Source organism: Falco biarmicus, chromosome 6 (genome assembly GCF_023638135.1).
Source record: "Falco biarmicus isolate bFalBia1 chromosome 6, bFalBia1.pri, whole genome shotgun sequence".
NCBI lineage: Eukaryota > Metazoa > Chordata > Aves > Falconiformes > Falconidae > Falco > Falco biarmicus.
This window is the reverse complement of record NC_079293.1, coordinates 15,976,111-16,001,223: the sequence shown is the minus strand read 5'-3', so window position 1 is coordinate 16,001,223 and position 25,113 is coordinate 15,976,111. Positions and strand designations below refer to the sequence as shown.

Sequence of the window (25,113 nt, the reverse complement as noted above, 5' to 3'; positions counted from 1 at the left end):
AAGCGTAGCTGCACAGAAGCAATTCACTTGCAGGATGATTTTCACTCTACAGAGCTTGGAGCAAGTGACTATCCCCCACTCCAGCTCTTTGAAATGAACTTTATACATAGAGGGAATACATCTTACAGAAAACCTGCTGGAATCCTTTAGACTGTGAAGCATTACCATAAATGTTGCTCAGAAATGTTGCAAGGAACACAGTTACAGATTGCTGTGAATGCACCCTGTGGATGGCCCTTTTTGGTGTGTGTTTCTTAAATACAATGTCACAGTTAGGACTCTGTTCTATGTCCTCACATGTGTACATATGTGAAACACTGAAACTAAAACAATGAAGTTTGGTCTAAAACACTGCACTTGACACAATTACTCACCTTAGCAATGCACATTCCTTTGAAATGCTTCTCTTAAATTTTCCTTTGTGCTTACAAAGCCCTTGCCTTTGATTTCTGGCTTAATAAAATGCTTCATATTATGACCAACAGCTTCCCAGAAGGGCCCAGTTTCTTGTGTAACACGTAATTAACGACAACATCAAGTGTTAAGAAGTCCAGGTGTTCATTTACATCCCAAGTGAATGAACTATTTCTGCTTCATTTATATTTAGCAGGCCATCACAACTCCACAGTACAATGATACCCTGATATTTCCTCTTTAACACTTCTGTCTTATACATAAAAAATCCTTAAAGCCACATATCTGTCTGAGCTCAAGCTTTCTCTGGGTTGAGCAAGCACCACAGATTTTCATTGAAGTCTTAGATCCTATGAAACGACAAATGTCCCTGGATGACAGGCAGTTCTAGTGCTAACCTAATCCTTACTTGTTTCTATATTGAGTTGTTGATATGTCTTCCTGACCAACTTTTAAAAGTAGAAAAATCAAACATATAGGAAGTATTGTAAAAAGCATTTTACAGAAAACAAAAGTTCATAGCGCTGTTGGAGAATATGTATTCATTTGGTATGAAATGCAGCTATTTGTAAACACTTTTGTTCACCAGTGTGATCCTAAATACTGGAGGGGATTTACAATCTGCAAGAAACAGAATGCAAACAACTTGTTACTAAATTACATGTGAAAGGGGATTTATCAGACTAGGGCTTGAATTTGAATTTTGGCTGCTTTCACACCAAACTACTGAAAAGCCAGAGCTCAATAACTGGACTTAGTTTAAATGATATAGATCCCTTTATGTACAGGTTAAAAAAACAAAGTCACTTGGGAGATTGAGTTCAGCTACCTATGTAGGCATAGTTTCTGTTCCAAATTGCTACATATTGACCATGGGCATTGCTATGTATTTCCTGTTTTCTATTTTAGTAACTGACTAAATTCTTGTTTCAGGCAACTCCACCCCCCTGAGTTGAAAGTCATGAGGGCGTTTAACCCCTCAGATCCACAGTATTTTGTTCTGTGATAAATGTTCACTCGCACACCCACAAAGCAGCACAGAGAGAGAGAGAATGGCAGGTGGGGGAACTCAATTAATACCTGCTACAACTACTCCTAGCCCTGTTCCAGGAGCCATCAGCCCACCACAGGCCCATCTCCATAATCCCAGAGGAGCACAGAGGCCAAAGTCAGGGGGGAACCCAAATGAAGGATTCAGAGGAAGGGACACCCTGTCAGGGCCTTCCCAGGGCTGACCCAGGAGACCCTCAACCCTAGTGTCCAGGTGTGACACCCAGCACAATGAGTCACTGCTGGAGCAGTCGGTGTTTTGGACAGAGGGGTGTAACTGCCAGAGGGTATGGGACACATTATGGGATGCAAGTGAAGAATATTTTTGAATAGCACAGGACTTAGGGATGTTTAAGGGAAGAACCAAAGGTGGGGAAAAGGAGGGAATTAGGTGATTTGGGGAGGAACAAGGGCTGGAAAAATAGAAGGATACAGGGACAAAAAGGACGAGTCACGTGTAAATAGTTGGCTGGTCAGCATGCTTCTCTGGCCAGGTCCTTTGTCTAATCAATGCAGTCTGTTCTCTCTTCTAACTTATATTATCATCGCACGTCCCTTTTGGCCCATTATGACTTAGCTATGTAGCTTCTTGAGAGAGATTTCAATATATGATGGTCACCTTGCAGTTATAATGACATGGTCATCTAATAATAAAAACAAGAAAAGATGTGTATTGAGATATAATGCATTTTACTGTATATTTGGAGAAATGGTCATCCTTCTAGGAAGCTTTTCTTGATGTCTGAACCAAGCATAACGTAACTAAGATAAACTCAGAGCAATTGTTACCCCCCTGCTTAGACTGCAGTATGCTCCATCTGCTTCAGAAACTGAAGTCCTTGTTAGTCCCAGGAGCCTGTCTGTTTTCCCATATTTACATAGGTCTGTCTAATAGAAGTCACTACCTGTCAAATTTTTGCCTTGTCACATTGACAGTATCCCTGTAGTTCTCTCACTTTAGAATGCTGTGCATTCCTCATAAAATGATCTATTTTAAACTTGTTGTACCAAACATTTTTTTTTTAAATAGTGACAATAGTTTTATTATCACTTTTTCTTACATATTTTTAGATATTGATGTTGTTCTTAGCATGACTTCCAGCTCTCTAACAGATGGCAGCTGGAGCTCTGATACAGACAAGACCTGTAGCAGTGGGCTCCTTTGTGGCTCTGTCTCCATCTCTATTTATCCTTACTTTGTCTTTTGTAAATAATCTCTGTTGGTAGGAACAGCAATGCTGGCATGAAATCTGCAGTTCTATTTGGTACATTTGCTATATTCATTTTATCAAATAATCACTGTAACATCTTGTACATGTCTTGTTGGTGAAGACCAACTGTTGTTTGATGAGCATTTAGAAGAAACAAGATTTTCTTCAGTGTTTCAGACCAAAAGTAGCATGCACTTGTTTACTAATCTTAATAGTAGAGACAATATTATTGAGTATCTTAAAGGGGAGATGATTCATTAAAAATGCATGCGCCTAGACTTTGAATTTTATGGACCATTTCTTTCTAATAACTTTAGTATCTAGGCTACTGATTTTGTTATAGTAAACAATTACATTTGTCTTCTGTTTCTACTATAATTTACATTGTTTTACCATTGTAATTAGGCAGCCTATCATTATCTTCAAATATCTCACCAAACGTACGGCTTTGATGCTGCTAGGACTATCCCTAAGGCTGCACACAGCCTTCACTGCATTGTGGCTCTGTTTCTCCCCTATTTGTTCAGTTTTAGCATATATGATACAAAGGCCTTTTGTAGCTCATTTTAAGATTCAATGCAAAGTCAAGCTTAACAAGACTTCTGTCTGTGCTCAGCTTATTTCTATTCCTTCTAAACTTTCAAAACACAGTTCAGTAAAATAATCTTTTTTATTTCAATAACTTTTTATGCTGCAGGCTTATTGAGCCTAGATTTATACTCTGTCCTATGAAACTAAGTGTTTTTCCTCATTTTGTTTGCTTACAGTGATGGTCCAGACAGAGGCTTTGCTTTCCACTCAATAAAATGTCATTCTTTCTGTGCTATCAAAGCCTTCAGCTCTGAAGTCTAATAAATGACTGAATTTGTGCACTTTCTCTCAATTTAGCCTCTCAATTTTTATTCAGACTCTCAATTTAGAGACAACTAACTACAAAGAGTTGCAGAAGAGCCTCATTGAGCAACTACAGGGAAAAAGCATTAGATGATACTCAGTGTTGACAGATGTAAATTGAGGTAGATTACAGAAACAATCCTAGCATTAGATACTGAATGGTGGGCTCTGAACTTGACATGTGCATTGAAAGAGGTGTTATGAGTTCTAACAAGCAGTTTCATGAAAACGTCAGTGTACTCAGAAAAGGAAACAGAATGGAAGAAATGGTTAAGAAAAGGAGAGTAAAACAGAAAAATGTCAACCACCATTGTATAAAGCACTGGCCTTATCACACCTTGAATATTGCAGTCAGCTCTGGCCCCTCATTTCAAAGGGGATGCAGTGGAATTGAGAAGAAACAAAGAAAGGCAGCCTGTATGACTCAAGATACAGCATGGCTGGTGCCCTAAAAATGAATGAATCAATTTGGACTTCAGAAATAATTTTGGGAGGGTTATAGTAAGGATATATGTAAAATCAGGAAAGACATGGAGAAGGTGAACAGGGAAACATTCATAAAACAGGGAACAACTCTGAAACATCCGTTCTAACAAAGAAGCTTGAGGCATTTAATGTCATTAGCAATTGGCACAGTTAAGCAAACAAATGGAAGTACTTCTGCACAAGCAATATGCTTAAGCTCTGGAGCTCTTTGGCACAGGTTTTTACATATCAAGTTTAAATGGCCACAAAAACTAATTAGAGAAGTGTACGGAAGAAAAGAAATCTCAAGGGCCAACCCAGACACCAAACACACCACATGAAGCCCCAATATTTTGGGCTACTGCAAGTTAAGAAAGATTATAAAAAAAATATCATACATGTTTCATACACTTGCCTACATCTTTGCTATTGACTATCAATTATCAGGGTTAGATGAAAACATGGATAAAACATAAATGTTCCTCTACTGAAAATTCTGGAAATTAAAATTTTAAATAAGAGGTAAAGATGTGTCTGTTATGAAGAAAAAGACAATACTGGCTTTTATCCGACCTGAACATTGGTTAATCTTTATTTTAAAGTGCACTTCATTTACACTGCTAAATCAGCTCAGAACCAGTGATTATTTTCTATATGCAGATTTTTCAGTCATACTTCCCGCTACATTCAGTGTTAGGGGAAAAGAATACCTTGGATGTTCACAGACAGGAATTTATGACCTAGAACAATCCTTATAATCAATGCTTTAAGGAATAAAAGCCCTTCACTTTATAATATTAGTAAAAATGACCTATTTACTTAGCTTTATTAATTTCCCTTCCTCCTGTCTCCTGTTTCATAGCAAAGCACTTGGTAAATTTTAATTTGTTTCTCTTTTTGACCTGAGAAATGAATCACATTTTAGACCCAGTGGTATTTTTACAATCCAGAAAATATTGTTTATATACTCCTTTTATTTACGAAATGTACGAAGTAATGCTTCCCTACGCAGAGGAAAAATCAATCTACAGTAGATATTTTCTCCAAAGGAGCTCTCAGTCAAATCTCACTCTCAGTTTTTTTCCGGGGAAATTACTAAAACATCAGACATTACTTGGTATTTCGTAGCTTGTCTACTTTCAGCTTCTTTGATCCCTCTGTCTCCCTTTCTCTGTCTGGCACTTTTATGAAACAGCACATAGGGAGGATGCCCAGCTCATACATTCTTTGCTTGTGACTGGATTTTGGGCTGTGTTTGAAGGTGGAGAGGTGGTCTCTTTCACTGTTTTGCCTTCAAAGTACTTGACTTATTTCTCACCACAGCTTTTATAAAGGACAGAAACTATGACTGATGCATGAAAAGTACAGTTCTTACCATCACTGCAGAGGATGCCAGATCTTCCATATGGACAAAGGCAAACAGCATCCTGCCTGGACTTTGGAAAACATGTAGCACCATTTCCACATGGATTTTCATCACAAGTCACAAACTGGCAAAGTTTTCCAGAGTAGAGTTTAGGGCATTCACAAAACCAATTTTCTGCATCACTGGAAAATTTAAATAAAAAAATAATTAGTTAAAAAGTATAAGTACAACAACACACTTAGAAAAACAGGATGGGTTTTAAACTCACAGAAAATCAGTGACATTTGACATGGTTAACACATTCCTTTGTTTTGCTGCTCTTAATTCTCAACCTTTTTTTTTTTTTTTTTAGTGTTGCTTGTGTATCTGGCATTAGAGATGCCAGAATGCTTTATGGGTAATTTGAGTTGACAGGTTCTTTTGGGTTTAATTTTATATTTTAATTTAGCTTTCCTTTCATGGTAAGATATGTGACTTTTCTAATGTCTCACTAGTTATTTGTGCTGCTGCTTTCATAATGTAATTGAAGTAACTGCTACAGAAAACCAGCTCTTCTATTACGTCTGAAAAAAAGGAAAGAAAGTGAAAACAGAAAATGTAAAAGTTGTAGTTTACTTTGCAAATGGAAACATCATTTGTACATTCAAGTGTTACTTACAGCTTGTGACAACACAGTAGGGTCATAAATAAAAACTGAAATATGAATACTTGAAGTAGTGATTATACTGAAATAGAATCAGAATAAACAGGTAATATCTCTGCTTTCATTTATCTTATGTTCTCAATCATAGAAAGAATATTAGAATAGACAAGGGAAAAATAAGTTGTAATCAGACTTGAGGGATTATAGAAACAAATGTTGAGAAATGTACATATTCTGCTTGTATATATTAAACTTTTTTTTAGTATATAGATGCAGCACAATGGCAGATATGGTAAGAAACCCAAAATCAGATAGGGAAAGCAGGAGTCTAAGACATCCCCATCTATCACTTATTATAAATACAATTTCATGAAAGGTCTTATTCAATTTTCCCCTTGTTTTATGACTGAAATTACATGACAGCTAGATAGGTCAGTTCCTGTGATTCCTATATATCCTTAGTATTTAATACAAACATGTCTGCCTTATACTTCATAAGGTCACATGTGCCTGTGGGTATGAATGCAGAAGACATGATGTCAGCTGTATCAAACCACAGCCATTACATTTTTTCCAGATAACAGCATAATCATTAGGATGTTCAGTGATAAAATGTCAAATACATGTGATTTCTAAAAATCTGTTCACTGCTTATAATATCCGTGCAATCAGGTTAGAGAAAATAATATGGAGCTGAGAGAACTCCTGTATTTTTTAAAAGAGGGAAATAAGTAAGTCTTTTGACAGTCTTTGTGCATAGCAGTTGATTAGTGTGTTTCTAAACTGACCACCTGCAGTTCTGGGGAGCAAGGATCTCAGCTGGAGAGTCTACCAGAATGAATCTCATGAATAATGCCTCCAGACACCTTTGCAAAAGAAAATTGCTATCAGCTGCAATAATAAATTTCTCTGTGTAGCCTATTCTATTTATAGATCTGCTGCAGACACCACTAGAGGAATGTAAATGAGATACTGGATTGCTTTCGTTTGTGCAGCATCAAGAAGCCTGCTTTCAACTGTTTTAATATCAGCATTACACAGTTCAGCTGATTAAAAGAGAAACAATAAACTGAATTCTCCCTGGAAATCTATAATTGATGGTGATGATCTCTAAAACAAGTTTTCAAATGTGTTTCTGTTTCTTTATAGAAAAGGCAGATCATCATTGCTGACTGCCAAAATACATAAGACTTTAGTCTTCACTTCAAAAAAAACCCCAATTTTCATACATTCTTCTATTGAGCTGTATATATCAACATTGGCTATTTCTTTTTATAGTCTTACTTTGCTGTTGTGGAGAAGATTAAAAATAGCAGGTGTCATAACAAATTGTAAGTTTATTGTTATTAAAATAAGCAATGTTCTAACATTTCACTGTTGATGCCATAACACCCTAATACAAAGAAGAGTGATTTCAAATGAGGCAAAGAAAAGAGTTTTTTAGAAGTTCCACAAAATAATACAAAGCTTGAAAATATAACAGCTAACTACACAGAAAGAAAATCACAGCCAATTTACAAGAGTTAGTATACTGAAATATGACGTCCTGAATGACTTATTCTCTCTCAAAAGCAGTCTGTCACTGTACTTGGTTAAGAAGATGACAAGGTCTCCCATATTCTGCTGAATTAATCTCAGCTGCAAGAAACACATAAATGCTTCAAGGGCCAGGGACTTCTCCCAAGTGGATTTCACAATTTCATGCTGTCCTGCTATCCTTTAAAAATACAAGAAGCAAATGAAAGGGGACAGCAAGTCAGAATCTTTTGCCTATATGCTGTACACCTGTGCTTGGCTCCATGAAAAAAATCATTGGATAATTACATACATGAGATGAAGAAAGTGAATAATGCATGAAAGAAACAAGGAAAATATTGGAATTTTGAGGCTGCAAATCTTGAAACAAATTTGGAGTGCTTTGCTGAAATGTATTACATGTTTATATTAGTGTTTGAGTTCAGATCCGGAGCATGGTTTTGAATGAAACCTTCTTGTCCCCAGCTGAAACACCTTGGTTCACATTGTGGAGTGGTCTCAAGAGTCCATGAACTCAATTTCTTTCAGATGAATCTGCACCAGAAGATTGTCTCACACCTCAGGTTCTCCAGCTGCTAATGGGCATTCAGTCCCTGGGGCCAGACCGGGTCTAGTGTGAGTTAAAGCTCCCTGAAGCAAGAATAATGGGGATGTTGGGTCCTCAGCACTAATCGATTTGCCCTGTAAATCTACTCCTATTGAACTACATTATCTACTAATATGGATGCAGATTTATAGGTCATCAAAAGAAAATCAGGCAGCCATGGTGTCTATTGCATACTAGCAAAAGCTCCAGATTTTAAACTGGAGTACTGACAACTCCAGAAGTATAAAGAGAAAAAAACCCTAACCTTCCAGAATCATATGAAGGAAGAATGTCACAAACTGTGAGAGAAAATGGGAGAAGAGACAGAAATATTGTAGAAAAGGAGGAGAAGAGACCAGAACAATATCAGAGCACCATCACCTCATGTCACCAGCCTTATGACATATGAAGAAAAAAGTGTAGGGAAGATGAACTGTTCTCTGACATTCTTATAATCCTCTTCTGAAATGGCAAGGGACACAATTTGTATTATAATTTCCCATGTTAAAATATTCCTTTGATCTTTGGTCAAGACATTAGATTAGAAGGAAAATCATCAAGAAGCATTTGCATGGTATGACATGACATTGGTAATTCAAATTCTTCTCCTTGAATCAGTACTACATCGGTGAACTGATTTAATGAAATAAAAATTTTGTATAAGATTGAGCTTTGGGATGCCAACACAGATTTTGATAACTTTTTTTTTTTTAGATATTGCACAATGCAGAGGAGACTGGCTTGTTACACATTAATAACACAGACACAGCTGTATTTAACCAGTTTTTGACTTTTAAACTAATCCTGTTTTTAAAGGAAAAGATTATAAACCCTCTGTACAATGTGCCATAGACATAATTTTTACTCTAGTGATACAGTGTTGTGGCTCTCCACAGCAGAGTATAATTTTCTATATGCCTGTGCTTTTTCCACCTGTATAGTAGGAGTACTATGCTCTGAGATTCACACTGAAAGCCCTGTACATGCCATTTTCACAGCGTATGCTAAAGGTCTTCCTTGAAAGGAAGGACACCCAACACCCTTTAATAATGACAGTGCTAAGCTGAGAATGTCAAAAAATATATGCCACAGTGGGCTCAATACTTAAAGACACAAGTTCTTTTAGTGCTTTCACTGTATTATCTAGGGCAAAGCTATGGAAGTTGGAGGGGACAGCTTCCCAAGCTTCTTCAGTTAATAAATAGTAGATGTAAATCACTTTATTTTAAAGTCGTTACTATTATTTATTCCTATTGCCATTATGTTTTAAATTACTGGAAAATCCTAAGGAGCATCATACTCTATCAGTTTAGACTTTAAGTTGAATTACCCTTCATGCAAAGATTCATTAAATCTCTTTCTAGAAAACACCAGGATAATGCAAAGGTGATTGGGATCATCCATTGAAACCTTTGTGCAATAGCCAAATCCACAGAAAATCACTGCAGCCAGAAGGATAACCTTATTGTCAATAATGTTAAAAATATTAAAGGACAGTATATAAAGGAGGCATTTCTTACTTGTGCACAGCAGGTGTTTTTCTAGTATGTGATGTATCTGCCAATCTTTCCTTGTATTATACAGCTCCTGGAAATCAATTCAGCTTTCCTGCTGCTTTAGTACTTTCACCCAGGTTTCCTCAATTATGGTATCTTCTCTAGTTCTGAGTGCTTTTGTTAGCTTTACTGTTTTGAATCCTTTTTCCCCTATCAGGATTTATTATTCTGCAAGCTCTGGTGATTCATTTAAATTTCCTTTCTTTTCACTGGAAGCACTTTGTGCTGGGTTTGTGTAGCAAGGTTTTGGTAGTGGGGGGGCTACAGGGTGTGAGGGACTATTCAAAATTGTCCATAGTCTTGGAATGTCTTAAGCATTGGCCCTGCCTGAGCATACCGAGAATTGAAAAATTATGAGACACATTTTGTATTAGCGGGGTGGCCCTTTTCTGTGCCCAGTCGTGTAGGTTAAGAGGCAAAACACCTGCACGCAGAAGGCAAGGTCAATCACACAGGATTCTAGCAGGGGTTGGAAGAGACCCCAGACCCAGGTACCATCCCCAGACTCATTTTGAGAACTTTCCACAAGGCCTAATGTGCATGTGCATTGATGGTCAAAGGCCTGCCTCAAGGGAGGAACTGGGCAGAGATTGAGGACATAAAAATGCATTCCACGGAGGCACAGGCATGCGCCCACTACCTCAGGACTAGCTGTGATCCATAAAAAATGAGGACTAGCTGCAGCCCGTAGAAGACTGTGGATCAAGACAACATGGCATCTGAGGGTGGTGAATACTCTCTCTCTTTCTTTTTTTCCTTCTTTCCCTCTCTATTTTCTTGTACAATAGCCCTATGTCTGAAGTTTGAGAATTCAAGTTTATTGATTACTCTGCTTTCTTGTACCATGTGTTTAAGAATTCAAGTTTACAAAACTCTTCCCTTTGCTGTGTACCCATTGCAATAAGCAAATGAACCCGTGAATATCGCTGCGATACATTAAGTCTCTGAGTAACTGCAATTATTCCTAGTTGCCGCACGGAGAATTAAAAACCACCTCTCCCTCCTCCCACTGAGTGGGACCAGACACTGAAGTGGCTTCTGTGAAAAGCTGCCAGAAGCTTCCCCCATGTCCAATAGAGCCAATACCAGCCGGCCTCAGGACCCACTGCTGGCCAAGGCCAAGCCCATCAGTGACGGTGGCAGAACCTCTGGGACAGCATGTTTAAGAAGGGGCAAAAAAGCCCTGGGCAGAACAATAGCAGAGGAGAGAGAGGAGTGAAAACACATGAGAGAAACAACTCTGCAGCCCCCCAGGTCGGTGCAGAAGGAGGGGCAGGAGGGGCTGCAGGTGCCGGAGCAGAGATTCCCCTGCAGCCCGTGGTGAAGACCCACGGTGAGGCAGGCTGTGCCCTGCAGCCATGGAGGTTAACGCTGGAGCAGATCTCCACCTGCAGCCCATGGAGGACCCCATGCTGGAGCAGGTGGGTGCCCAAAGGAGGCTGTGACTCTGTGGGAAGCCTGTGCTGGAGCAAGCTCTTGGTGGGACCTGTGGACCCATGGAGAGAGGAGCCCATGCTGGAGCAGGTTTGCTGGTAGCACTTGTGACTCTGTGGGGGACCCACACTGGAGCAGCCTGTGCCTGAAGGGCTGCAGCCCATGTTGGAAACTGCTGGAGCAGTTTGTGAAGAACTGCAGCCCATGGGAAGGGCTCATGTTGGAGAAGTTCATGGACTGTCTCCAATAGGAGGGACCCCACGTTGGGGCAGGGAAAGAGTGTGAGGAGCCCTCCCCCTGAGAAGGAAACAATGTGTGATGGACTGACTGCAAGCCCCATTCCCTGCCCCAACGTGGGGTCCCTCCCATTGCAGACAGTCCATGAGGGAGGAAAGCTGAGCCTGGAGAGAAGGGAGGAGTGGGGGGAAGGTGTTTTCAAGATTTGGTTTTATTTCTCATTACCCTACGCTGATTTGATTGGTAGTAAATTAAATTAATTTTCTTCCCATGTCGATGCTGTTTTACCTGTGACAGTAATTAGTGACTGATCTCTCCCTGTCCTTATCTCAACCCTTATCTAACCCTGTCCAGTCGAGGAGGGGGAGTAACAGAGCAGATTTGGTGGGCACCTGGCCTTCGGCCAGGGTCAAGCCATCATGACTTTCTAAACTGTTTCTCTTTATATAAATAACTACTGTCAGGGTCTCTTTAAACCAAGTTTAAATCACTTTTAACTGAATTGGTTTTGAAAACTCCTAGGGAAAATATTTCCAGACTGGTTGGGTGCATTCATGGAAAAACACTTTTGCTTTACATTTTCTTTGAGGCAGGGTTATACTCAGAGTTATACTGGTTCTAGCATGGACTCAATAGGAGCTTACATTTAAACAATACTTCCAAATTCTTTGATCCAGGTTAAAAGTATTGGAGTGGGAAGTTCCAACTCCACTTCAAAAAGGAGAACAGGAGTGACAAAAAGGTTCTAGCACCTCCCTTGCCTGCTGCCAACATACAAGAAAGTGACCATTATGTATAAAATGTCTCAGCTCAAGAAGAAAATTAATTTATAGGACCCAAGTAAGAATTCAGTAAATTCTGAATCCATCCCAATTAGATAGCAATGAGCATCTGCTCAATCTTATCATTAAGCATGCGTATATGAGTTTCCTTGAACAAGAATACACTCCTGAAACAATACCTAAACCTTATAAAATTTACTGGAGTTGTGTTTGAGTTAGGTATGACTTGTTAAGGACAGAATTTGTTTTATGGAAATGATGAAGAAGGAAGAATTCTCACTTATTGGCAGAGTATCTTATTTCAGACCTTCAAAAATGTCATTTTCAGGAATTTAGGAGTCTTAAAATATATTTTAAAATTTACTCATTCAAATATCTAACAGAGTACTATCTAATTTTTCAGGATCATGAAGCATTTTCTGGATTCTTACATAAGCCCTCTTTAATCTCCATTTTCCACTCAGATGGAGAATATACCTGTGATTCCCCAGCGCATGAAGGGTACCCATCCATTAAAAAGTGTGACACATAAAAAATCCTGTCCTGTCGTATGACACTTATGACCATTCCTGTCACACAAGGGGATACACAAATATGGTATCAAGCACTTCTGGACACATAACACTTAATGGTGGATGGTTAAGGATCCCTCAGGAAAAAGTACAGCAAGTAATGGTTGGTGAGAACAATTTATGTGGGCAGCAATCCATTCCCTGGCCATGTCTGCAATGAGGAATAATGGTCTGTCAGGCTGGGTCTATGGCAAGGGTTGTAATTATCTCTGACACCACTACTTTCCCCAGTCTCCTCAGTCTTTTCAGTTAAATCTACATTCTCTCTTTCCTTGTGTGCAAAAATATAGTACGTAGATCTTATCATCTGCTAAAATGTATTTATAAAAACGAAATTAATTAAAAAAAAGTTGAAAGGCCATGATTTTGTTAATAAAAATTATCACTATATGAAACGTGGCTAGGGAAGCACACAAATGTTTTCAACAGCACAAGGTAAAAGCCAGACCTCCACCTCTCACTGAAGCCACGTGCTGCCTAGCGTTTGTTTGTCCTTTGAAAATACCTCATAATTCCTTATGACACGAAGTTTCCAATTGCTCACAGCAGTCCTTAGGGCCCTAAACAGCCTTTGCTTCAGTGTATCTACTGTTTGCAGCAGGACTTGTGAGCACCATATTCAAAGCAGTGACTCTGAACACTGCTGTGCAGCATACTGCTTCTTGCACTGTTTTCCTGAAACATGCATTGTATACTATTACTCATTTATGTTAGAATTTTAAACCAATCTTTTAGCACAAAAAATATTAATTCCTTCACTGTTACATGAATTTATAGGTTGCAGAGCTATGTAACTTAGTCATTTCCAAAATTTCAAAGTCTCCTCACAGTGCAGCTACAGTTTGCCACACTGATCATGAGGACATGGATAAAAACAAAATTGAAGAACAAAATCTTGAATAGTTTGTAAAATAACAGTATTTACTCTAAACTCACAAGATAATCATTTTGAACTATAATGACTATAATCTAAATCCAGAACTATTGACTGTGGAAAGAGAAACAAAGTTGGTCTAAATCTAGGTGTTCATTATACTTCCCCCTCTTTCTCAGTTTCTTCCTAATATTTTTTTTCTGTCTCTAAACCAGATTTTTTATTTATGCATGTATTATTTTAAACTTTCATAGATGCAAACTCTTCCTATTCCATTCTGAATTCAACTTACAGAAAGAAGTTTCCATAACCACTTCTTCATTGCATTGTCACTAGTTCTATCAACTTCCAACTCTTACTAACCAGTGGCTCAGCATTTCCTTTTTATCTATATAGCACCCATTACCCTTCCTATTTTAAAAACAGTCTTAATCATAAGGAGTTGACCATCGGTACTGATATAATTAAGAAATAGAGGAATCACTAACAGAGGCTGAAACTAAAGCAATGATTAACTTGACCTATTAAACAATCTATTAAATAAGCTCACTAAGATGTAGCAAGCTTTCTCAGACACCTGGGATATAACAATAGACAAGGGAAATGGGGTAAAGGAGCACTGCGGTCAAAACCGTATAGTGCAGAGAACAACCAAAGTTATCTAAGAACACAAGTAGTGCGCATGCTCCCCAGCTTCTGGCTGAGGCAATACTGAAGTGTGCCCTGAGGTGGCTGGTCCCAGGGTGCAGGGTGTGTGGAAGGATTTGGGCAGATTCTTAGGACAGTTATCACTTCCCATAACATGGGACTTTAAACCTGAACAGGCAAGACACCCTGGCACACCTGATAGAAGGGTGCCTTGCCTACCCCAGTGAAAACCAACAGCTTCTAGCACTGTACTGGGGCCTGGCCTGCGCCCATCAAGCCAGAGTTCAGTACTCTCAGAGGACTGTGGTTGAGGTAGGGACCCAAACTACATCTAGGGACACCACGGTTGAGGTAGGGACATGAACAACAATAATATCGAGAGTAATTAACTCAGTAGTGAAAAAGGAACAGTGGACAAAAAGAACAACAGGCCCGTATCATTGATCAGCAAGGGAGGAGGAAGAAGAGGAAGGATTTGATCAACAGGCCGGTCCTGTGACACAGAAATTGGAGGAAGGAGTGAGAGAATTTAGAAAGGAAGCAGAAACTACCTGGTCCCTGACCTCATCCGAACTTCAAGATATACAGAATGATTACAGCCACCAGCCCGGTGAGTGGATTGCTCCCTGGCTGCTCTGATGCTGGGAAATGGGGCCACAGTCAGCAACTGGAAGGCAAGGAAGCCCAGCAGCTGGGACCCTTTGCTAGAAGCTGGAGAATTGAGAGAAGAATTGGAAATGAGGCAGCAATCTGCAGTCTCTGGAGACTGCTCCTCTCAAGTACGAGGGCAAGATACCCATCCAAGGAAGATCTTGTGAACTCCCCAGGAAAGTGGACTGCCACAGATGAAGGCATCAGTACCTGAGACAACTAGCAGTACTGGAAGTCAGCTACAGTGATTTAGACAATGATGAGGTCTCCAAAGATCCAGAGGATGTCCTGTGCACATCGGCCATGTGGAGGAAGGTGACTCAAAGTGCCCCAACATCATATTCTAACAGTTTGGCAGTGATGTATTGCCTGAATGTGGATACACCAACTGTGGAGAAACTGTCTTCTTGGCTCCAGTTCATTTCTAACTTGGCTGAGTTCATTTATATTGAAACTTTAATCTAAACCTATTATGAAGTTTGAGGTGATATAGGAATGACACAAGCAATTCCACTTACCGTATTTTCTACAAATCTAGTGCTTACAAAAGGTAGTAGATTAGCTGAAATTCTCTGTTTGGCACAAACTAGATAATGGAAGTTTCCTTACCAATGACCAAGGTCTCTGCCTCAGAATGTAATTCACACCTATGTGCCTTTTCAGTCTGTGGTTTCTTTGATGAGCTTTAACTCTAACATAAAGTACTCCTAGAGGATTTAAATAAGGCTCTGGGAAGTTCTCAAAGAGCTTTGTGCAGCCCTTAGACTAGCACATCATCAGTCACAAGATGTAACTGAATTGGTAGGTCATGTTTGAGGAACACTGATTTTCAGGAGTCACCTCACACACACTGGGAGATAAAGTATAGAGCTAATTCTTAGCCCACTGTTGGGGCTAAGACGATGAAACACTGGAGATATATCTAATTACACTGTAAGCATGGAATGTGTGGTGCTGAAATCCAGGGAAAAAAAATAATATCTAAGAACCCTAGATCTTTGTGGCTCTTAGAACAAGAATAATAAAATGGGCCTCCATCAGGCATTGCACTCCCATGTTGAATGTAGTATAAAGATGTCCCACAACAACAAAATACCATTTTTTAAACTTCTAAAACAGTCTCTTAAAGCTTGTGGCTGTCTATCCTCTGTCTCTTTCTTCCCATCTCTTTGAGATTCACCTACTTCCCCAATGTCTGGGTATCTTCCTCTACTGTCAGGAATAAGAGAGGAGAAAAAAGCCACAGCACTATCTTCCTGTGCATCTTTTCTCTGGGATGCCACCAGCTCTCAGAAGGAGCAAGAAATCCCTGCAGCACATAATTTCTGTTCATGTGTTACCTGAACTGTAGGAGGTTAAGGAAAACTTCATAGATTCCCTTTGCCCATGGGTCTATCTGAATACTGACAACCAACTCAGACTAAGCTGTTTCCTTAAATGCCATCAAAGGTAGGTCACAAAACCTGAAAACAAAAAGCAGTTAGGAACCTAAGTGTGTTTGAAGAACCAAATACTGACCTGCCTACCACACTTTTTTCCTACTACAAATTAAAGATGACGTATAGGAGACTGCACAAAGCTTTTATAAAAACTAATTGCCTAACTTTGCACAACTATTTGAACATGAGAAGGGCGAGAGAAGTGATGAATACTAGAACCACTGACAACATTGACTGAAGTCAAAAGTTAGCAATCATTATGTGCTTTCATTTTTTTTTTTACAATGTAGTCTATCAGTAGCTTGCGTTGTTCTGTCTTGTAGGTTGACCTTTTACTTTGATTGCTGCCTCAGCTCTGAATTTCACACATTCCTGGATGATGGCTATGACTTATGAAGGATATAAGGTGCCCTAAAAACTGTGAAATCAAATGGTATAAAACTGAGTGTTGGCATTTTTCAAATGTGCAAGAAGTGTAACTTGTTAAGAGTTGTTCCATTGTAAAAAATTAGCATAGCTGGGTGACACACCAGGCTAAACTAATGCAAAATGCAACAGAAAAAGTCTGTTTTGCAGCTGACCTTTCTAATTGGTAGAAAAGGCCATTTGTGTATCATTTTCTCAAACAGACCTAATTTAAATGCTATGACATTAGTCTCTCTCTAGCTTGCACTCAAGAGGTCAGATAAGCCAGGTAGTCTGACATATTTGCATCAAAAGGTAAATGACTATCACGAAAAACTAAAATAGAAGAGAATTTATGTTAGAGGAAAACCGTTGCATCACAGCATTATTAGCAGTACTGACATTTGCTTTCAGACTTCCTTCAGAGAAGCAAGTCAGTTCCTCTTCCTTGATATCATGATGCCAATTCATTTCTTTACATTTATGCAGAAGAATAAAAGGAAGCTATTCTGTCAGTCTGGCTCTACAGGCTATCTTATCTTGCAAACTTAAGGGGAGCGGAAATAGGCCATTCTTTTAAATAAGACACTTGAACTTACTAATGAATGACTAAAGAAACCTGAATTCAGACTGGAAATACATATGTGATCAATTACATTTAATCATAGCAGTGTTTAGAGTGGTTTTGTGGAAAAAGCAGACATACTATTTTACATTGTTTTCTGGATATAGGGTGTCTATAACCAACATTTAGCAAGTTAGTGTCTGCGACAATATTAACCTTTGAATGTAAATAAGCTTCTTCATGTCTTCTGAACAATTTATTTTCCAGTGTACATCACTATGATGTCTACCCATGCAAAATGAAAGTACTGGAACAATTCCTAATAAAATCTAATAATACACTATCATTCTAATGTCTTAATATTTTACTGAAACACCTGTTTGCTGCTGGATGGAATGCTTCAGTCTCTGACATAAGGTGTACTCTTCTGACAGAAACACTTCTACCCCACTGATTCAGTAGTAAGAATGGTGATTCCAAAGGTCTATTGGTTTTTTTCCATAAAGTTTTGAGGCTATGTCTACACAGCAGAATGAGGAGATCATGGAAGCAGAATCAGACGTTATTTGACTTAGCTTTAATCTACTTAGCACTGTTACCAACTGCAGTGAAAACACTGTGGGATGTTTCATCCTGACTGCTAATCGCTCAAGGAAAACAGGGCTTTTATTCAGTTTAATAGCATATATTGATATTACTACTCATTCTATCTTCACGAAAACTAACTTAGTTGTGCCTTTCTACAACCATTATCTCTTTATTTTACTTTAAAGGCATGCCTTTTGTGTATCCATAGAAACAAGCACAGAATGAACTGTGATGTCTTGTGGTCACATGTTTCTTCTGAAGTTACCACATAATGGAAGTGAGTGTGACTTAAGAGAAAAAAAAAAAAAAAAAAAAAAAGGCATGTAATCTAAAGACAGAGGTCTAATGTAGCCAGAGGAAAGAATATGTTTTAACCCTTCCTCTTTAACTCCTTCAATCAAATTATAACAAAAGTAGTTACCAGATCCATATCAGCTGCAATATTATTGCAGAAATGTCTTCCTTTGATATCAATGCTCCTATAAGTGAAATGCACATTAGAGCCAGTAAGCACGACTGACTATTCCAACAGCTCAGTTAATAATTTGGAGAAGGAAGTTAAACATCCTGCTTGTGTGTACATAGTGATTTGGTAATGACAGTAGGTGCCTGGAGTTATCCCAGGCTTCTAGGTTCAGGACAGCCAAATCAGGACAGCTCTATTGATATCTGTGGTGCTCTTGAAAAGTCACAGCTTTTCACACACTGTAACACAATTAGGCATAATTGGAATCAGAAATTTAATTTTGGGGTGCTTAGATGGAAGAAGGCAGAATGGAATCCCATTCTCTACTTCTGGCCTGATTATGCATTAATATTAGAAGTTTATTGACAAAAAGAAAAACTAACCCCAGAATACAGAGCAGAACCTCAGTTCTCTCAGTTTCTGTTATAGGCTTGGTCAAAGGTAGGGGCAGGTCCCCTACTGGTTACTGCTGGTCCAGAGTAACAGACTCTTTCACTCTTGCATTGCTAGCTGCAAAGTTCTTAACTTCTAAAGAAGTGAAAAATGGTCCCAGAAAGCTTCTGAGAGACTTGGGTACTTAAAGACTAAGCTAGAACAGGGCTTGGAGCCCAAATGTTATTTGACACCTGTACCATAAATTACCCTATGATCATGAGAACTTGGCAGAACCTGAGGTTATGTAGCATTTTTTTATTTTACAGGTGCAAAAATTAAAAGTCGGAATGTCATCTGTGCTAGCCAAATGAATTATACAACTATTCGTCAAAGGAGAACAATTTCTTTGCTAACTGATTCCTTTTTGTGATGTGCTTTGTAAAACCTTTTTGAGAGATTCAGGACTGGAAGGCAGTGCCCTGGAGTTGAGGTTCCCCCACAACTAAATAGCTTTCACATCAAAGAACATGTTTCTCTTGAAACTCCTACTTGTGACTGAATTTCCAGCATAATAGCTTTTAATGTGTTGAAGAGTCAGACCATGGTGTGAGTGTTCAGCTTGTGTCTGAAGCAGATGAGTGTTTTCAAGAGGATCATGATCTTCAGCGCAGTGGCAGATACCTTAATGCAGACAAAGATCTCCATGAAACCACTTAGCAATTACAGAAGCTGGTAAAACACCTGAATTCTTTGATGCACAGTCTTCTCTTCATTACAAAGAAGGAAAAAAAAAGAAAAAAAAAAGTTTTTGCTTTACTCAAGGTCATGTAATCCTGAAAAGTTAATACTCAAAAATATGCTGTTGTATGACAAATGAGGATGTGATACAAATCAAATGCCTCCAAAATAAAAAAAAAATATTGGATTTGTATGCAGAGTTGGTAATTAATTTCTTTTAATATTGGATATAGAAGGAAAGGGTGCAAGAAGGTGGGAAGTCCTACTGATGCACAGCTGTGATTGAATTGTGTTCTCTGTGATATATAAACTCTGTGCTAAATTGATGTGCACTCAGGGGTAGAAAAATAATAAATGATATGTTGTTGTCAAAAACAGGTATAGTTTTCCATTTGCTTTCATTTCATTTTTTTAAATTTGTCTTGTGAAACTATTTTATACGTGACCTATGTAAATATGGAATGTCATTATCAATAGCATGAATTGTTAGGTCAGTTTAACTTTGTATCACCTATGAGATAAGGGCTTTAACAGATCTTTAACTGCATATGATATAAAACATAGTTTATTATAAACTTTTATTAATAATTTTTCTACTGAACTATTTAAAATGTAAATTCAACAATTAGAGTTAAATAGTATCTTCTGTTATATGATGAGCAAACTCCTTTAACATCTCACTTCCCTTTTGTACCTACCATTTCTTTTTAAAGAACTCAAAGAGGTGAGTAAATGAACTGGTTTAAAATATGTTAATATTCATAATCTTTGAAACTGTCAAACAGCAATAAAATTTGTGTCACAGTGGCATTTGTGGGAAGGGGACCTCTGGCAGAAATTTTTGCTAATGTAACTGAACATGGAATATCTTCGCTGGGATTGAATCTGCACCGTGATTGTAAAGAAAGCAGAGTAAGAGCAGTTTGTGTTACAGTTGCTGGCTTGAGTCCTCCAAGATTTTGCAGCGCACAAAATCTTTTCTCGCAGAAATTTCTGTACCTCGGATGACTACCCTTAAATGCATTTTCTGTGTGTAATATAATTCTATGTCTTCTAGTATAATCTAAAGCAGTGTTTATGCCAAGGTATCATTTATCTGTTTCCTGTGTTCCAGCAATTGGATTTATGCTAGACTGGAAATTGCAGTACTGGAAGAATGGAGTGATTCATTGCCAGGGTGTTTCTATGGTAAGCTTTTCCAGTGCTGTAATTGTTCAACTCCACAGGTGGTAGCTATGGCAGCATCACTTGTGCAGAGAAAATACTATGCAGCTTCTGATGTTTTAAGGAGGGTTAAATTTTTTATTGCTAAAATCAGTCCTATACAGCACAATACTTATATATGGCAGTAATTACACTGTTACTATTAAAGACTAAGTCATGCACAGTGACAGTATCTGTAATAAATGCCAAAAATAGAAAAAAAAAAAAGATATTATGGAATGACTTAGTAAATAAAGAATATCTGGAGTTGTACATGTGAAAGTTATAAGTAGAAGACACATAAAAAGTGGTTGACATGGCTTTAAAGAAAGTCTATAATATATGCAACTGTAACTAGGTTTTTGGTATATTTTTCCATTTTATCTAAGGGTCACCTTTATCTCCAAAGTGGCGCAGTTATGCCCCAAACAGGCAAGCTACTCTGTTTCACAGAGGACTCCATAAATCTCAAATTTTAGGGAAGACAAGAAAAACATAGCTTTTGTGGAGCCCCTTTAGTACTCTATTTGTTATTATCAAATATATTTTTGCATACATAGCTAAGCTGTGCTGCTTATGTGATGTGATACAGTAAGATGCAAGGAGCACTAGAACTATGAATTCATCTAAGAATCATGAGCATAAATCATAGAGGATCACAAAACGTACATTAATCACTCCTTCCTCATATATCATCACCTGCCAGGGGATGGCCAGTAATGGACCCTCTCTCATTCTAAAACAGTTGCAGGCAGTGCCTGAAATAGTATTATGTCCTATTTTATGAAGGTTAAGTATCCTGGAGAAAAGGCATCATCCTCTTACTACCCAAGCTATTAAAAAACCTCATTGCCCATTCATCATCATTTCAACAAATACATTGCTCTGTAGCCACTGCACTCCTGCCTGCCAGAGAACACAGACCTCTGAAAAGCACAACCTGCAGCATGTTCCTACCACCTGTCATATTGCAACAGCAGTTTTTTCAAATGCACGCCAGAGACCCTGTGAGAAATCCCCAAAACACAATTTATTCCAGCCAATCTGATGACAAGAAAAAAAATTTCCTTCCCACTGCCCCAGAAGAAGTTAGTGCAATGTTCACAGTGGCTCTCAGGATTCACAGCTGGGTTCTGACCTATGAATGAAAACAAGTGATCTCCCAGAAAAAGAGTTGTGGCTGATGAGGCAATATCACACACTCTTTTGAGATATGAAAAAGTACTAGTGATCTATCTTACTCATTTTGACATGTCTTATTAACTCATGGGAGAATGTCAGGACCCTTTCTTCCTCCAGGAAGACAAAGCCATACTCCCTTTTAGCTTATGTGACATGCATTCTTCATATGGAAACTTTTTGCTTCCAAGACCTGTCCTGTGGCCAGGACATGCCAACACCAGACAATGCCTCCTCACCTGAAACAAAGATACATGCCATTTTTTTCTTTTGTTACTCTGGTAATGTTTCAAAAATTAAGGATTTTGAAATATTATGCATGGCAAAGAGAAAAGAGGTGAACAGTGAAAAGCCTAATTGTTACACTGTATCACATTCAGTGGCAAAATAAAATTTTTTTTCCCCCCCAGAATATGCTTTCAATTAAAAATGCTGATATATTAAAGCTTTTACTATCACTATCCTATTATTATTACCATGACACTTCTAATACTGCAAGCACTTCATTGGGTATGGTTGGGAAAGAGTTAATTTCTATAGCAACCCGTATGGTGCTGTGTTCTGGGTTTGTGACCAAAGCAGTGTTAAGACATCAATGTTTTTTAGCTGTTGCTGAACAGTGCTTGCACAGCATCAAGGTTTTTTCTGTTTCTCACTCTGAATAGGCTGGGAGCGTGCAGGCAGTTAGGAGGGGACAGAGGCAGGACAGCTGACCTGAATTAGCCAAAGGGATATCCCATACCGTATGAGGTCATGCTTGGCAATGAAAACTGGGAGATCATCTTTCCAAAGTAGCTGTTGCTTGGAGAGTGGCTGGGCATTGGTCTGCCGGGGGTAAATCATTGCTTTTGCATCATTTGGCTTTTTTTCTTTGTTTTCCTTCACTTATTAAACTGTCTTTATCTTAACCCATCAGTTTTCTTGCTTCTGTCCTTCCAAATGCCCCCCACCCTGCTGGAGGTGACTGAGCGATCCAGCCTGGGGACGCTTACCTGCCGGCCCGGGTCAACCCACCCCACTGAGTACCTGACACATTCCAAATGGGCCTGGGAGCTCCTGTAGCAGGAATTGCAACGCAGTTGCTCTGGAGGAGTTTGCGTTTGGCATGTTCTTCAAGGACAAATAATGTGGCCCAAAACCTGGAAAGTCTGGACTTTGCAAGGGACATTAACTTCCTGCAATTCTTCTACATTTTGATAACAACAAGCATTTGTCAGAGTGAGCTCATGAGCAGGTCAGGCTTTCTGTGACAACCAGGCTGCAACACATTTAATCAAGAAATAGAGACTAGAAATCCTGCCTATCCTTAAAGGCTTTCATACTTCATTTTTATCTCAGTTCCTGCTGGCCCACTGATCACAGCAGACTCCAAAACAGAGAAAACCCACTCCCCTGAAGTCAGTACAAATCCCAGTAGCATACCCACGGAGCTATGAATACTTCCTTGGACTTGGCACTAAGGGGGGCTGAGCAGCACACTGAAATATGGAGAGACTTTTTGGTCTGGCCTAGTGTAGTCCTTGAAATCCAGGAACAAAAAAGACTGTAGGGGTGGCGGGTTGCATGCTGTCAAGGGAACCGTGTAAGATGGGGAACGTATATCATTATTAAGCTGTTCAGCAACTCTTACCTCTGTGTAACACTGATGATCTCAGAATAATTGTGGGTTTGTACAAAGAAATACTGGAGGGTGAGATCCAAAAAGGATGGACCAAAGCATACCAGGAACTTGAATCTGTGGGGCATTTTGTAATACTTATAGCCACTAGCTTTGAGAATGAGGCAGTGTTGCTTCATACGTTACTTGTAAAGAATATTTCAGAGTATTCAGGATTAGAAAATTCCTTCCGCTATTGGCAAAAGATGGTCAGGCAGAGTTCTGGACTTGTTGATCTACACTGGATGCTAGGCGTGTCTAGGACCAACAGCATCCAAAAGCAATTCAGTATTGTCTCAAGATTTTTAAGCAGGCCAACCAGCAAATTAGTGACTTGCAGGGAGAAACATACAGGACTGCTATATCTGGTGCAATCATATAAGGTGGCAGGAATGTTAAAACAGTTACACCAGGTCAGACCAATGTGCGTGTATGTGTACCATTATTCTATCTCTGACAATGGACAAAACTGTCATCTTACAAGAAAGGATAGTTATAATGCAACATTAAGTGACATTCATATTCTCGTGACCTGCAGCAAAGGATGTCTTAAATCACACATGTTTCAGAGTCCTTAAGAGATATTTTTTCTCCACGAACCTGTCTGATCCCTTTCTAAACCCATGCCAACTTTGAACATGTACACAGTGTGGCACTGTTCCACTGCTTATGTATGAAAGCATTACTTAAGCATCTACTTCGCTTTGTTTGAATTTGTCTCCTTTTCTCATGTATGCACAAACAAGTTCTTCTATTAGAAAATGAAAAATTATTGCCTGTTTGCTTTTCTCATGTCACTCCTGATGTTGTAGATATCTTTTGTAACACTTTTGAACATTTCTTTTCACACTAGAAAGTCTCAAGGTAATCTGTTGAATGGAAACATTCCCTTTGTTAGATCATCCTTCTTGTCTTTTTTCCTTTAACTTCAGCACTCTCCTTTTTGACACGAGACAACAAAATGACAAAAACAAGGTGGGATAATGCAGCCCTATCAGTTCAGATCTGTGCATCATGGTGGTTTGTTCGGTTTTTGGTGTTTTTGGGGTTGTGGTTTTTTTTTGTTGTTGTTGTTGTTTGTTTGGGGTTTTTTTGTTGTTCCCCATTCTTACTTCATAAGGATTTATTCTTTGCTTTCTTAATTGCTACTGAGCACTGACGTGGCGTATTTCATAGATTGTTCAGAAATTGTTTCTCAGAATATTAGAGCCTATAAAGTTCCAAAACCTTTCCTGAGAAGCAGCTGCTGATTCAGAGCCAACTATTCTATTCACAGAGTTAAGATCTTCCCCTCCTTTAATGTGTTTTACTTCTCAGATGTATTAACTTCTTTTATATTGAATTTCCATCCACATTTATTTATCACTTACTCAGTATTGTGAGAACTGACATACAATTCTTCACAGTTGTCTTGGATGAGTATGGATCAGCCTTTAAAGGTAAAGGGTAAGGTAATATGAGCAAAATGTAATAGTGGACCTCGAGCAGGGTCCGCTAACCAACTTGCAGTGGAGAATATTGTAAGGATGGCTTACTTAACCATGAGCTTTAGGAAAGACAGCAAAACCTCTGTATCTAG

General features: G+C 38.8%; 1 protein-coding gene across 1 annotated transcript in view; it reads right to left on the bottom strand.

Annotated features, from left to right (window-relative positions):
* The window catches only part of EYS (eyes shut homolog), an 872,029-nt gene that overhangs the window by 61,288 nt on the left and 785,628 nt on the right, over positions 1-25,113 (bottom strand). The window contains exon 41 of the mRNA XM_056343434.1: positions 5,410-5,582. Within this exon, the coding sequence (XP_056199409.1) occupies positions 5,410-5,582 (173 nt within the window). The remainder of the gene's footprint in view (positions 1-5,409; positions 5,583-25,113) is intronic.